The sequence below is a fragment of the Muntiacus reevesi genome, chromosome 3 (assembly GCF_963930625.1).
Source record: "Muntiacus reevesi chromosome 3, mMunRee1.1, whole genome shotgun sequence".
Taxonomy (NCBI): domain Eukaryota; kingdom Metazoa; phylum Chordata; class Mammalia; order Artiodactyla; family Cervidae; genus Muntiacus; species Muntiacus reevesi.
In genome coordinates this window covers 233,750,921-233,766,013 of record NC_089251.1, presented here as the reverse complement: position 1 = coordinate 233,766,013, position 15,093 = coordinate 233,750,921, and the positions used below count along the sequence as shown (strand labels likewise).

At 38.6% G+C, this 15,093-nt stretch overlaps 1 protein-coding gene across 7 annotated transcripts in view; it reads left to right on the top strand.

The window, feature by feature from the left end:
• The first annotated feature begins 658 nt into the window (after positions 1-658).
• The window catches only part of WDSUB1 (WD repeat, sterile alpha motif and U-box domain containing 1), a 67,267-nt gene continuing 52,832 nt past the window's right edge, over positions 659-15,093 (top strand). Inside the window, exons 1-4 of one of the 7 annotated variants that reach the window (XM_065931612.1) lie at positions 659-853; positions 2,948-3,395; positions 4,975-5,159; positions 14,442-14,534. In XM_065931612.1, coding sequence (XP_065787684.1) covers positions 2,998-3,395; positions 4,975-5,159; positions 14,442-14,534 — 676 coding nt within the window. In that variant the 5' untranslated portion in view covers positions 659-853; positions 2,948-2,997. The other 6 variants (XM_065931609.1, XM_065931611.1, XM_065931610.1 and 3 more) reach the window with 6 other exon arrangements.

Here is a 15,093-nt window from a genome sequence, read left to right as displayed (position 1 = left end):
GAGCTCAGAACTGGCTTATACAGAAAACACCAATCAGGGAGATCAAAGAACAGACCAAGCAAGATAAATACAGCAAAGCAAGGAGGGTGGCTCAGTCAGTAAAGAGTCTGCCTACAGTGCGGGAGACCTGGGTTCAATACCTTGGTCAGGAAGATCCCTTGGAGAAGGAAATGGCAACCCACTTAGTACTCTTTCCTGGAGAATTCCATCTGTCGATGGGGTCACAAAGGGCTGGACACGACTGAGTGACTAACACTTTCACGGAGGCTCAAAAACAGCTGTAGTAACTGTCCCTTTTAAAATCACATTTCTGGACTCGCTAGACCTTGGGACCTCAGCTTCCACAACTAGAAAATTTTTTCAACGGGTGGCTCAGACAGTTAAAGCGTCTGCTACAATGCGGGAGACCTGGGTTTGAACCCCGGGTTGAGAAGATCCCCTGGAGAAGGAAATGGCAACCCACTCCAGTACTCTTGCCGGGAAAATTCTGTGGACGGAGGAGCCTGGTAGTCCATGGGGTCGCAAAGAGTCGGACATGACTGAGTGACTTCACTTTCTTTTTCAAAGGTTCTTTGCCAGAATGGACTCATCTTAATCCTAGAGCCAGAACTCAACAGACCGCCTCATCACAGGGCGGAAGCGCGCGCATGCGCCGCGGCGCGGACCGCCCCCCGGTGGGCGGGGTCTGTCCTTTTGCCTCAGGGCGTCCGCCCGCGCCAACCACGCCCGCCTCACCTGCGCATCACGTGTCCCCCGGCGCTCTTAGCGCACCTGAGGGCGGATCCCCGGCGTCTTGGGTCTTCGACCTGAAAGGACCAGTGCTCACGGGCCAGTTTAGAAGGAGTGGTGGCAGGTACGGGAGCGCGGCTCGGGTCAGCCCGCCAGGGTGTCTAAACCCTTGGTTTCTCGGCGTCTGGTTCTAAGCGCGCGACCGGGACCGGCTAGGATCTTGACCAGAGCGAGACACTGTTGTGCAGCCTCCGCCCGGGAGCCCCTCACGGCGCGAAGTGGAAGTCCCAGTTCCCCCCAGTCCCTTGCGCCGGTGCCCGCGCCCCAGAAGGCCGCGCTCCCCGCCGCCCGCGTTCCTGCCGCGGGTCGCTCGGCCAGTGAGGCCCAACTGGCTTTCGGAGTTGAGCAAATCCTCGGTCCCCAAGTAGGTGTGGGGGAGTAGGTGACTGGCTTTCTGTAGGAGGATTCTTGGCACATTTCGGGTTGGCTTTGCGATAGACCGGGATGCGAATGTTCTCACTGGAGAGTTCATCTAGTTTGCCGGGAGATTGGCGAGTCGGCAGAGGTCTGAGTGGACGCCCACACCCCAAGCCAAACAAACTTCAGCTGATTGCGTCCCTGCTCTTCAGATTCTAGGACCTTGAACTTCAGAGAGAGCTGAGTGGCAGAAGGGTGAGAAAGCAAAAGTTTGTTTGGGAAATTATCTTTGTGCACTTGCACAGTTGCGATTTGGGACTTCTCCAGAAGACCACCTGATTGGGTTTGTTTTCACTGCAAATACCAGGGGTTTTGATGGTCTGTTTGTTTTTTAGACTTCGTTAGAGTTTGTTTGAAAAAGAGGCCGAACTTTTGACATCAGAAATGTTGGAAAAGCCTTGTTTCATCTATTTGTAAAGATTTCTGTAAATAATGTTAGAATAAGATTAACTTTACAATTCAAGGTACACCTGTCCCTCAGGGCTGATTATTGCCTCGTTTTACATCATTTTTCCACCTTTGTGTGTGTGTGTGTGTTAGTACCTTTATTTTTATTAACAATTCTCTGATTATTTCATATTATATTCATATGTAATGTTTAAAGGCGGCTAGAACTCAACTAGATTTGGGGGAAAATGTTAATTCAACAAATATTTAACCATATTAGGTGCAAACACTTTTACATGCTGTGGATACAGAAATGACAGGTACAACTTTGGTGCTTACGTTTTAATAGGGGGATACACATGAATAGCGTCAGCTGGTGGCAGTGATTAAAATGGGTGATGTTCCAGCTTATAGAGGGGCTACTTTAGATTAGGAAAGTCACTGGAAAAGGACACTGAAATTGAAATTTACATGAGAAATTATGTCCCTGAAGCCGAGGCATGAGAATGTAAGCTTAAGAAAACCACTTTGTGAAGCTCTTAGATGTTACCATTTTGACTAGGGAGGCGGAAAGAAGGGAGGGAGAAGAAAAGGGGAAGGAGTTGAGGTCTGAGAAGTAGATAGGCAAGAGCCAGATCATACAGGGTTTGGTAAGTCTTGGTGAGGAGTTTGGATTTTATTCTGAATTTATAAATTTGGTCTTAGGTGCAGACCGGCTAAGTCCCCTTTTTTTGGGAGGGGCACTCTTTCTTTTGGTTTCCTTAATTTGTTAGATTAATTCTTCACCTCAAATCTTTTATGTCTTTTTATTCTTTGTCATACAAGATGACGTACCGTGACATGATAGCTTTCAACACTGCCACTTAAATTGACAAGGAAACCTTTTGTTTGTTTTATAAGTTAACTGTAATAGTTCTACATCTTAAAGGTGAGCAATACTTTTGGCTCCATCCTATGGAAGGAGCAGCGAGAGTTTGTTAAAGTAGTGAAAAATCTCTTTGAAATTAGCAAATCTGGAATGAGGCAGTGTTGAGTACCAGTTCGTAAAGGGAAAGTCTTCAAAGGTGAAATAAATACCCAGAGTTTTGAATATACAGTGTCAAATCAGTTTGAAGTTAGTTTGACCAGGTTCTTTTTCAGGAGTTATGGAACTTTATTGGCATGGCGCTGGTGATTGTGTTTATCATCAGCGATTATAGTCTTAACATGTTTTATTTCTCTCCAAATTATTCTTAGCCCAGGTATAATTTATTGTTTTTAAAAAATGTGAATGTAGAAGCTTTTGTTCAGCAAGTTTTTTTAATTGATTTTGGCTCTTCTATATTGATTTGAGTTGTATTTATTTGATTCCTAGGATGAAGTAACCTTTATCTAAAAACTGCAGAATATTTTCCAGTAAAGAACATGGTGAAACTAATTCACACATTAGCAGATCATGATGATGATGTCAACTGCTGTGCCTTCTCCTCTTCCCTCTTGGCTACTTGCTCCTTGGACAAAACAATTCGCCTATACTCCCTGAGTGACTTTACTGAAGTACCATACTCTCCATTGAAGTTTCACACCTATGCTGTCCACTGCTGCTGTTTCTCGCCTTCAGGACATATTTTAGCTTCATGTTCAACAGATGGTACCACTGTCCTATGGGATACTCAAAACGGACAGATTTTGGCAGTGATGGAACAGCCCAGTGGTAGCCCTGTGAGAGTTTGCCGATTTTCCCCAGACTCCACTTGTTTGGTATCAGGGGCATCTGATGGAACTGTTGTTTTGTGGAATGCGCAGTCATACAAGTTACATAGGTAAGACTGTTTAAACCCTTTCTGTTTTTAATCCTATTACCAGGTTTACAAAAAAATTTTTGATGACTTGAAGAAGTAGATAATTCAGACATCTCAAAGAAAAATACTTTGTCTCCTGAAGGTCATAAAACAGATATTTAATATGATTCTTGAAGTAGATTTGCTTAGCTCTGAGTGTTTTAAATTTCCAACTTTTTTTTTGTAAAATAAGTGTTAATCTTGTTAGAACTTTATGGATTTTATATATATATATATATATTTATATATATATATATGAGAGGCAAATAAAAACACCACAGTCTTTTGAATAAAACCTAGTAATTTTTGGCTTGTTGGTCACACATGGCTTAGGTGTTCTCAGTAATAAAGTAATTGTAGGTGAGTCTCACCTGCACAGCTCTTTCGTGACTGGGATTATTGACCAAGCCCAGAAGAGGGAACCTCGTGATTAGTATGGTGTTGTGTGTTACCACTTTTTTAAGACCATCACCTGAAAAACTGCTTTTGGATAAAAATACATCAATTAATTTACACTGGTAATATTGGGTTGCAACTCCCTAGTACTAAAACCATGTATTTGTAATCTTATAGTATGCTAAAATATATATAATATTTTAACAAATTTAAAGTGTACAATTCAGTGACATCACATTAAAAACTGTAAACTTCTAAATGTCACCAATTAAAATAGCTTAATGTGCCTTCCCCCCTCCCTACCTCTCACCAACACTCAGAGCACAGATGGTAACTGGTAAACAACTGTTGCTCATTTAGATTTTTGGTCTGGGTTGAAGAAAGTATGTTTTAAGTGGCATTAATAAACAGTTTAAAGTGAAAACACAGAGAGAATGAAATGCCTTTAAGATGTTTTGTGTAAATGAAATTTAGCTGTCGGCCAAGAAATCTTTTTCAGTTAACCAATTGGTAAGTTGTCTCCCTAACGTTATTTCTCTAATATATGTAATTATGTGAAAGTGATACACGCAGTTGATTTAAGCACTGGATAGGACACTGAATGGGCTGTTGGATTTTTAACAGGTTATTTTTCCTAATAGATAAAATAATGAATTATTGTTAGCCCAGTGCTTCCTAATCTTCCCTAGATAATTTTAAGTTGTTCACAGCATTTTCTTTACATAAAGAATTTATAACTGAAGGTGAGATGAAAGTCCTTACTGTTGTTTCTAGATGATTTTAATACAAATGTTGGAAGTGCTTTTCACCCCCAATAACATGCTTTTCAATAAAAATAGTTTTATTTTTTAAAAAACTGCAACTACAGTCGATATTGTTGGTTGTTGTTGCTATTTTTGTTAAACTTTGTATATTTTAAAGAGTATGAAGATGTATAGACTTTGATTTGGTTAGGATAATGTTTAAATTCTCTTTCTTTTAGCAAGCCTATCTCAGTTTATAGCATATAAAGGATATTTTATTTCTATAGGCACCTACTGCCCTTTCTCTCTAGTTCTAGCCATTTATCCTTTTCTTTTACTATATCAAGCTGCTTTTAGAGACTGTAATATAAGTAAAAGATGCTCTGAAATGAAAATTTCCTTTTCTTTTGCTTTTATTTCAGATGTGCTAGTGTTAAGGATGGCTCCTTAGTGGCCTGTGCGTTTTCTCCTCCTGGAAACCTCTTTGTCACAGGCTCCTCATGTGGAGATTTAACAGTGTGGGATGATAAAATGAGGTGTCTGCACAGTGAAAAAGCACATGATCTTGGAATTACCTGCTGTGACTTTTCTTCACAACCAGTTCCTGGTTAGTTATTCTACTCTTGTAAGCAATAGTAATTCCTGTTCGCAGTTTTTGTGTGACTTTTCATTCATTTACTCATTTTCACTTCATCATTAGTAAAACAAGATCTTTTAATTTATTCCCTTTAAGGAATCGTCCTTCTGATTTATGTTTTTGATCAAAATGAAATCACAAATATTTTTTTGAAAAACCAGATTCTTTGGGAAAATACATAGGGGCTAACACAACTTGATGCAGTAGATCTGGGTTCCTTGAGTTTGGTAATGTAGAGGCCTTAAACCTATTGGTTTCACTGTGATTTTTGAAATATTGTATGTTTTTATTCAAATAGAAATGTGAAATACAAAAATTGGAAACAAGTTTCATTTTTCATTCACTATTTAATCTTTCAAAAGATAACCTTATAAAAGCATTTGTTAGTAGATTAGTTTTTAGAAAAAGAAGAGAACAACTGTTGACTGTAGACTCTTGGTTTTAAATAAATACAGTGAATTGGGAATTTGCCTTCTTTTATTTTCATCTTCTGTGTTAGGATGGACGTTCTACTTCTGGCTACTTCAATCTTCCTTCCAGACAAGTGCTGTCCTGTAGTGATATAATGTGAGCTACATGTGTAGATTTTAAAATTTCTAGTAGATGAAATTAATTTAGTAATGTATCTTACTTTACCCAGTATACCTAGAATATTTCAAAATCCTAAAATTATTAGTAATATATTTTACTGAAAAAATATATATATTTTACTGTGTTTGGGTATGAAGTCTTTGAAATCTGGTGTGCATATTGTGTCACGTCGCAGTTTGTGCTAGTCGTGCTTCACTGTTCAGTAGTCGTATGTAGCAAGTTATTAATACTGTCTTGTGACAGCTCAGGCTTTGGTACCCCCCTATTTCAGAACCATCGGTGGCATGTTAAAATATGACTAACGTAAGATAAAATACCAAGTTTCAAACACACAGCATTTAAGTACCTTACATACTCTGTTTCCCTGCCTCATTACAGGTCACACTTGGCCTCGTGCATTCACTTGCCACACTGGTCTCCTTTCATTTCTTGAATGTCTGTAAGATGTTTCCGAGGATTTTACATGTGGACCCTTTACCTGGTTCACTCTTATTCATCCTTTAGATTTCAGGTTAAAAAAAAGTCACTTCAGCAGAAGAGCTTCCCTTGCTCTTAACCTCCTGTACTCAGTCTGAAGTATTTCCATATAGTCTTTTAGTTACATGCTTTATTTTTCTTTTATAGGACTTAGTGAAGTATCAGAAGTTTTATTAAATAACTGTCTATATGAATTATGTTTAATGGTGCTTTTCCTGTGAGATTGCGAGCTCCATGGGGTACGCCTGGATATATTTTATTTTCAGTGCCTGGAATGTAATAGGCTTTGAAAAGCAGATTTTTAACAATTGGGATATCATTGCTTCACAATGTGGTGTTAGTTTCTACTGTACAATAAAATGAATCAGCTATATACCCCTCTTGTTTGGAATTCCTTCTCATCTAGGTCACAACTGAGCAATGAGTAGGGTTCTCTGAGCCATACAGTATTAGTTATCTTTTATCTATAGCATCAGTAGTGTATATATGTCAATCCCAATCTCCCAGTTCATCCTGCCCTCCTCTTAACCCTGTTCCCCCCTTGGTGTCCATATGGTTCATTTCTGTGTGTCTCTCTTTCTCTTTGCAAATAAGATTATCTGTACCATTTTTCTTTTCCACATATATGCATTAATATGATACTTGTTTTTCTGACTTCGCTCTGTATGATAGTCTCTAAGTCCATCCACGTCTCTACAAATCATCCAGCTTTATATGTAATATTCCTCTGTGTGTGTGTGTGTGTGTGTGTGTGTGTGTGTACACACACATGCTACATCTTTTTTATCCATTCCTTTGTTGATGGGCATTTAGGTTGCTTCTGTGTCCTGGCTATTGTTACTGGTGCTGCAGTGAACATTGGGGTGCATGTGTCTTTTTGAATTACAGTTTTCTCAGGGTATATGCCCAGTAGTGGGATGGTCGAGTTATAATGTAGTTCTATTTTTAGTTTTTTAAGGCATCTCCATGCTGTTCTTCATAGTGGCTGTACAAATTTACATTCCCACCAACAATATAGGGGTATTCCCTTTTCTGCACATCCTCTTCAACATTTATTGTTTATAAATGTTCTTAATGATGGCCATTCTGACTGGTGTGAGGTGGTACCTCATTGTAGTTTTGATTTGCATATCTCTAATAACTAGTGATGTTGAGCATATTTTCATGTGTTTATTGGCTATCTGTATGTCTTCTTTGGATAATTCCTGTTTAGGTCTTCTGCCCATTTTTTGATTGGGTTGTGCTTTTGTTTTTTTTCAATTGAGCTACATGAGCTGTTTGTATGTTTTGTTTTTTAAAATATTTATTTGGCTGAGCAGGGTCTTATTTGCGGCACATGGGAGTTTAGATCTTTTAGTTGTTGCATGAAGGACCTTTTACTTGCACCATGTGGAGTCTAGTGTCCTGGCCAGGGATTAAACCTGTGCCCCCTGCATTGAGAGCGTGGAGTCTTAGCCGCTGAACTACCAAGAAAGTCCCCTGTTTGTATATTTTTCAGATTAATCCTTTATCAGTTGCTTCATTTGCAAATATTTTCTCCCATTTTGAGGATTGTCTTTTCATCTTATTTACGGTTTCCTTTGCTGTGCAAAAGACTTAAAGTTTAATTAGGTCCCATTTGTTAATTTTTGTCTTCATTTTCATTACTCTAAGAGGTGGGTCAAAAAAGATCCTGGTCTGCCTGTGTTTTCCTCTAAGAGTTTATATTTTATAGTGTCTGGCCTTTAGGTCTTTACTCCATTTTGAGTTTATTTTTGTGTGTGGTACTTAGGAAGTGTTCTAATTTCATTCTTTACATGTAGCTGTTCAGTTTTTCCAGCACTACTTATTGAAGAGGCTGTCTTTTCTCCTTTGTATATTCTTGCCTTCTTTGTCATAAATTTAGGCGATTGAAATGCAAACTAATATTCCCTTTATTGATTTGTTGAAATTTTTTTGTTTCCTTAACTTTATAATATTATATGGCATATTAACAGTTTTCTTTTCATGAATCCATTCTTATACTGAACTCCCTACCTAATTTAATTGTGATGGTTTATTTAATATATTGTTTAATGATGTTTTATTCTAAGAAGATCAGCTTGTAACAGGCAAGAACCATTTCTTCCATTCTGTGACCCCTTCTCCAAAATCTTACAGGCATTCAGTGAATCTTTGGATTATATCAACGTCAGGAAATTTAGATTTCCTTTTTGATTCTAAGTTATCTGAAAAGATTTTTCATTAAAATACCATTTTTGTGATACTATTAACGTTAAGGACATCCTTCTTCTGTCTTCAGAGGAATTGCAGCTGATAGTTTCTGGAAAGGTTCATTACACTAGGGTGAAAATTCTAGGTGAGATTCTAAAGTAAGTATATTACCGACATCCCTACTGTGCCTTTAGAGTATATTTCAAGGTATATTTCTTAATATAGTTCTGATATGTCCCTTCTGTAGCTTCTTCAGTTTAACTTCTGTTAAAGTAGATATTAACCTTATGTGTAAATTCCCTGAAACAGAATAACGTATGCTTTAAAGTGACTATTAGAGGAACTTGTGGAAACTACTATATTTTCTTAAAAGACAAAAGATGTAACTTTAACTTATTGCTTGATTTGGTATCTGTTAATATCTGTAAATATTTATGACAAATTGAGTCTTCTGCCTTTGTGACATTTTGCTCAAATATGGAAAAATAATACTGTTTGTGAGCTAGAGGATAAATATTCAGTTCTCTCCAGTTTTTAAGTGATAGAGTTTGGGTTAGATTATTATTACAGTTTAAATATTTTTCCTGAAGAAAAGTCCATTTAAAAATATTTAGATCTTGAGCACAGGCATATTTTAAACTTTATAATTTTACATTGTCCTAGCTGAATTCTCACTATTGAAAGACACTTCAGCATCAGCATCAAAGGATCTTATTTAGTCTAGAAACAATGAGGGAAAAAAGTTTTCTTATTTGGGTCTAGCACATAAATAGTTTACTCAATGATTTTTGGGGTACATCTTTTTGCCTTAAAAACATTGAGTGATTATTATAGAGAATTACTTATATCCATCAAGATCTCTGAGAAAGGATGCCCTTTGGCTGAACCTGTGCTACAAAAACAAAAATTCTGTGGAAATGTGGAAAAGTCTCTTACAGTTCAAAAAACTTTCAGTGAAAAAGAAATTTTAATTTGTTGTATCTTAAAGTGTATGTGCTTCCAACAAAACAGGGCGTCCATAGGAAAAGTTTAGTTTACATACCTAGGTGTATTTAGTACCACATACTAAATATTTGCAAAACCAGAGTGCAATCTTAAGATAGATATTCAGGTTTCTTAATTGAGTTTTACTCTATATGAGTACTAAAATGTCCTTTGACTTGTGTTATTAGGTGGAATTCATATAAAATTGAGTTGGCGAACTGGATGACCAGGGAAGTCCCAAGTCTCATCTTTTTGCCTTTCCTCAGTTCCTGCCCTTGGAGCCTCTTATCTTCCCTGACTGATTATAAACTCATATTTCCTCTGCTAGAGGCGTCGTCTTTGGGCCCTTTTTCAGCATGTGTCTGCTCTCCAGGGGACTGTAACTAGAGCAAGGCACTCACTGTAGAAGAAGCCAGACTCAACTATTCAACCTTTGCTCAGGTCAGAATCACCGGCTACCAATTAGACCAGTGCCTGGAACACAGTGGCCCTCAAGATGTATGTTTAATGTATCAGTGAAGGGCATGGGGGACCACATGCCACATAGATAAGATTGTCAGTTTCACCCTTTTCTTGCTGTGTGACCTCAGGTACCTGGCTTTTCCTCTCTGGGCCTTAGCTCTCAACTGTGAACTTGGGATGGTCATGCTTGCTGCCTTGTAGGACTAAATGTAAAGAGTTAGAGGTCGTATCTGTCAAATGCTTAACAGAAATAGGCAAACAACTGCTTAATAAACACTTGAAAGTATTGTTAAAAAATCAAGTAGGTGATGTTAATATTTACATTACCCACAAGTATTTAGGAACTTATCTAGTGGGTAGATAGTGATACTCTGTCTAAATAGGATAACAACTAGCGGGTTTTGTTTTTTCTCTTTGGTAACACCAAATTTAACTGATTACTTTGCCTAAGTTGTGTAATTGTTGTTTTTGTTTACTCCCTAAATTGTGTCTGACTCTTGTGACCTCCTGAACTGTACCCTGCCAGGCTCCTCTGTCCATGGGATTTCCCAGGCAAGAATACTGGAGTGAGTTGCCATTTCCTTCTCCAGGGGTTCTTCCCAACCCAGGGATTGAAGCCTCCTTTCCTGCATTGTAGGCAGATTCTTTACCACTGAGCCTGATTCTTTTCCACTGGAAGGACTTACTTGTGTAATCAGTTCAGTTCGGTTGCTAAGTCATATCCGACTCGGTGACCCCATGGACTGCAGCATGCTGGGCTTCCCTGTCCATCACCAACTCCTGGAGCTCACTCAAACTTATGTCCATCGAGTTGGTGATGCCATTCACCATCTCATTTTCTGTCGTCCCCTTCTCCTGCCATCAGTCTTTTCCAGGATCAGGGTCTTTTCCAATAAGTTGGCTCTTATGCATCAGGTAGCCAAAGTATTGAAGCTTCAGCTTCAACATCAGTCCTTCCAATGAATATTTACAGTTGATTTCCCTTTGGATTGACTGGTTTGATCTCCTTGCAGTCCAAGGAATTCTCCAAAGTCTTCTCCAACCACAGTTCAAAAGCATCAGTTCTTTGGCGCTCAGCCTTCTTTATGGTCCAACTCTCACATCCATACATGACTACTGGAAAAACCATAGCTTTGACTAGATGGACCTTTGTCAGCAAAGTAATGTCTCTGCTTTTTAATACATTGTCTAGGTTTTTCATAGTTTTTCTTCCAGGAGCAAGCATCTTTTAATTTCATGGGTGCAGTCACCATCTGCAGTGATTTTGGAGCCCTCCAAAATAAAATCTGTCACTGTTTCCATTGTTTCCCCATCTATTTGCCATGAAGTGATGGGACTGGATGCCGTGATCTCAGTTTTTTGAATGTTAAGTTTTAAGCCAACTTTTTCACTCTATTTCACCTTCATCAAAATGCTCTTTAGTTCCTCTTACCTTTCTGCCATACTGTGGTGTCATCTGCATATCTGAGGTTATTGATAATGGCAATCTTGATTCCAGTTTGTGCTTCATCCATCCTGGCATTTTGCATGAGTTTGAGTTTGATTAAACTCATGAGTTTAATTTGAGTACATGAGTTTGATTAAACTCTGGGAGTTGGTGATGGAAAGGGGAGCCTGTCATGCTGCAGTCCATGGGGTCACAAAGAGTCAGACACGACTGAGCAACTGAACTCAGCATACAAGTTAAATAAGCAGGGTGACAATATGCAACCTTGACCTATTTCTTTCCTAATTTCGAACCAGTTTGTTGTTCCATGTCTGGTTCTAGCTGTTGCTTCTTGAATTGCATACAGGTTTCTTAGGAGGCAGGTAAGGTGGTCTGCTATTCCAATCTCTTCCAGGATTTTCCAGTTTATTATCTACACAAAGGCTTTCACATAGTCAATAAAAGCAGAAGCGGATGTTTTTCTGGAATTTTCTTGCTTTTTCTGGGATCCAGTGGATGTTGGCAATTTGATCTCTGGTTCCTCTGCCTTTTCTAAATCCAGCTTGAACGTCTGGAAGTTCTCAGGTCACATACTGTCAAAGCCTAGCTTGGAGAATTTTGAGCATTACTTTGCTACTGTGTGAGATGAGTGCAATTGTGCAGCAGTGTGAACATTCTTTGGCATTGCCTTTCTTTGGGATTGGAATGAAGACTGACCTTTTCCAGTCCTGTGGCCACTGCTGAGTTTTCCCAATTTGTTGGCGTATTGAGCACAGCACTTTCACAGCATCATCTTTTAGGACTTGAAATAGCGCAGCTGGAATTCTATCACCTCCACTAGCTTTGTTTGAAGTGATGCTTCCTAAGGCCCACTTGACTTGTGAAATACGTTTCACCAAATCTTTTGGACTGAATTGATGATGTTTTGTGTGCATACATGGATGCCAAGTTGCTTCAGTTGTGTCCAACTCTGCAACCCCATGGACAGTAGCCTGCCGGGCTCCTCTGTCCATGGGATTCTTCAGGCAAGAATACTAGAGTGGGTTACCATCTCTCCTCCAGGGACCTTTCCTGTAGGATTGAACCCACGTCTCTTAAGTCTCCTGCATTGGCAGGTGGGCTCTTTACTACTAGCACCACATGTGTAATTCTAGCCTTTGTCTTGATTAATCAGATGGGAAAACAGTCTCTCAATATTCTATATAAATTATAGGCTAAGCTTTTAACAAGTGAATATATCTTAGAAAAAGTTAACTTGGGAGTAATTAAGCATTTAACACATACCATAACTAACATCTTAAATTTTTTACATCAATGCTAACCTCAGTATTTAAAATTGTGTTGGAAGGTGCACTAGGCTTAGTGGCTCAATATTGGCCTTTTGAGCATTGAGTTACATCTTTCAGTTGAAATGCTCAGTCTTGTCCGACTCTTTGCGACCCCATGAACTGCAGCACACCAGGCCTCCCTGTCCATCACCAACTCCTGGAGTTTACTCAAACTCATGTCCATCGAGTCGGTGATGCCATCCAGCCATTCATCCTCTGTCAATGCCTTCTTCTCCTGCCCTCAATCTTTTGCAGCATCGGGTCTTTTCCAATGAGTTAACTCTTCACTTCAGGTGGCCCAAGTATTGCAGTTTCAGCTTCAACATCAGTCCTTCCAGTGAACACCGAGGACTGATCTCCTTTAGGATGGACTGGTTGGATCTCCTTGCAGTCCAAGGGACTCTCAAGAGTCTTCTCCAACACCACAGTTCAGAAGCATCAATTCTTCAGTGCTCAGCTTTATTTATAGTCCAACTCTCACATCCATACATGACTACTGGAAAAACCATAACCTTGACTATATGGACCTTTGTTGGCAAAGTAATGTCTCTGCTTTTAAATATGCTGTTTAGATTGGTCATAACTTTCCTTCCAAGGAGCGTCTTTTAATTTCATGGCTGCAGTCACCATCTGCAGTAATTTTGGAGCCCCCCAAAAATAAAGTCAGCCACTGTTTCCCCATCTATTTGCCATGAAGTGATGGGACTGGATGCCATGATCTTAGTTTTCTGAATGTTGAGCTTTAAGCCAGCTTTTTCACTCTCTTCTTTCACTTTCATCAAGAGGCTCTTTAGTTCTTCACTTTCTGCCATAAGGGTGGTGTCATCTGCATATCTGAGGTTATTGATATTTCTCCCAGTAATCCTGCTTCCAGCTTGTGCTTCATCCAGTCCACCGTTTCTCATGATGTACTCTGCATGTAAGTGAAATAAGCAAGGTGACAACATACAGCCTTGACATACTCCTTTTCCTATTTGGAACCAGTCTATTGTTCCATGTCCAGTACTAACTGTTGCTTCCTGACCTGCATACAGATTTCTCAAGAGGCAGGTCAGGTGGTCTTCCCATCTCTTCTCATCTCTGGTATTCCCATCTCTTTCAGAGTTTTCCACAGTTTATTATGATCCACACAGTCAAAGGCTTTGGCATAGTCGATAAAGCAGAAGTAGTTGTTTTTCTGGAACTCTCTTGCTTTTTCGATGATCCACCAATTTGATCTCTGGTTCCTCTGCCTTTTCTAAAACCAACTTGAACATCTGGAATTTCATGGTTCATGTATTACTGAAGCCTCACTTGAAGAATTTTGAGCATTTCTTTACTAGAGTGTGAGATGAGTACTATTGTGCAGCAGTTTGAGCATTCTTTGGCACTGCCTTTCTTTGGGATTGGAATGAAAACTGACCTTTTCCAGTTCTGTGGCCACTGCTGATTTTTCCAAATTTGCTGACATATTGAGTGCAGCACTTTCATAGCATCTTCTTTTAGGATTTGAAATAGTTCAACCTAATTCCATCACCTCCACTAGCTTTGTTATATCTTTAGTGGAAGGTAAATAAAGAGGTGTTTTGTTGTCACAACTTCAGGGGCTACAGTCATATAATCTTTTGAAGAATCTTGTTTAAAAGAAATTCTTTGACATTTCAGTTTATGATATAAATTAATATATTTAATATTGCTTGTGAATATGGTTAAATGAATATATTAACACACCTCAGTCTAAAGTTGTAAATTTTTTGGTTTAAATGTTTTATCAATTCTAGAACATTTATTTTAACAAATCTACATTTTTAGGTGGAGAACAAGGTCTTCAGTTCTTTCAGTTGGCATCATGTGGTCAAGATTGCCAGATCAAAATTTGGATTATTTCTTTTATCCATATATTAGGTATGTATTCACCTAGTAGTTCTCTAAACTGATTTTTTGTGATGCAGGTAAAGTTTCTGTTTTAATCTTTTAACTTAAGTTACCCTAGATATGATAATGGGATTATAAAAATGTATTTTAAGAAGTTTTAATTAAAGTAATACATACACATGATTTAGAAATTGTATGCACACTACTGATAATGACCTTGTCATTACCACTACACACATTTCTGCTTAACCAGAAGAAATTCCACTTTGTACTTGTTTTGATTTCAGGTTTTTTTTTTTTTTTGATGGTTTTCCATGTCCGTAAATATTTTTTATACTACGTTTTAAATTTACTCAGTGTAGTTAGTTTTTGGAACTACACTATGGGTGTTTCCACCATGCACTGTACCTTTTTTTTTAATTGAAGGATAATTACTTTATAGCCTTTTATTGTTTTCTGTCAAACATAAACATGAATTGCACTGTACTTTTATTTCGGGTGATTCTATCATCAGAAAGCTTATGTCTTTCATTTTTGGTATTTCTTTATGCTAATTTGGTATTCATTTATGCTAATTCTTTAATTTCTT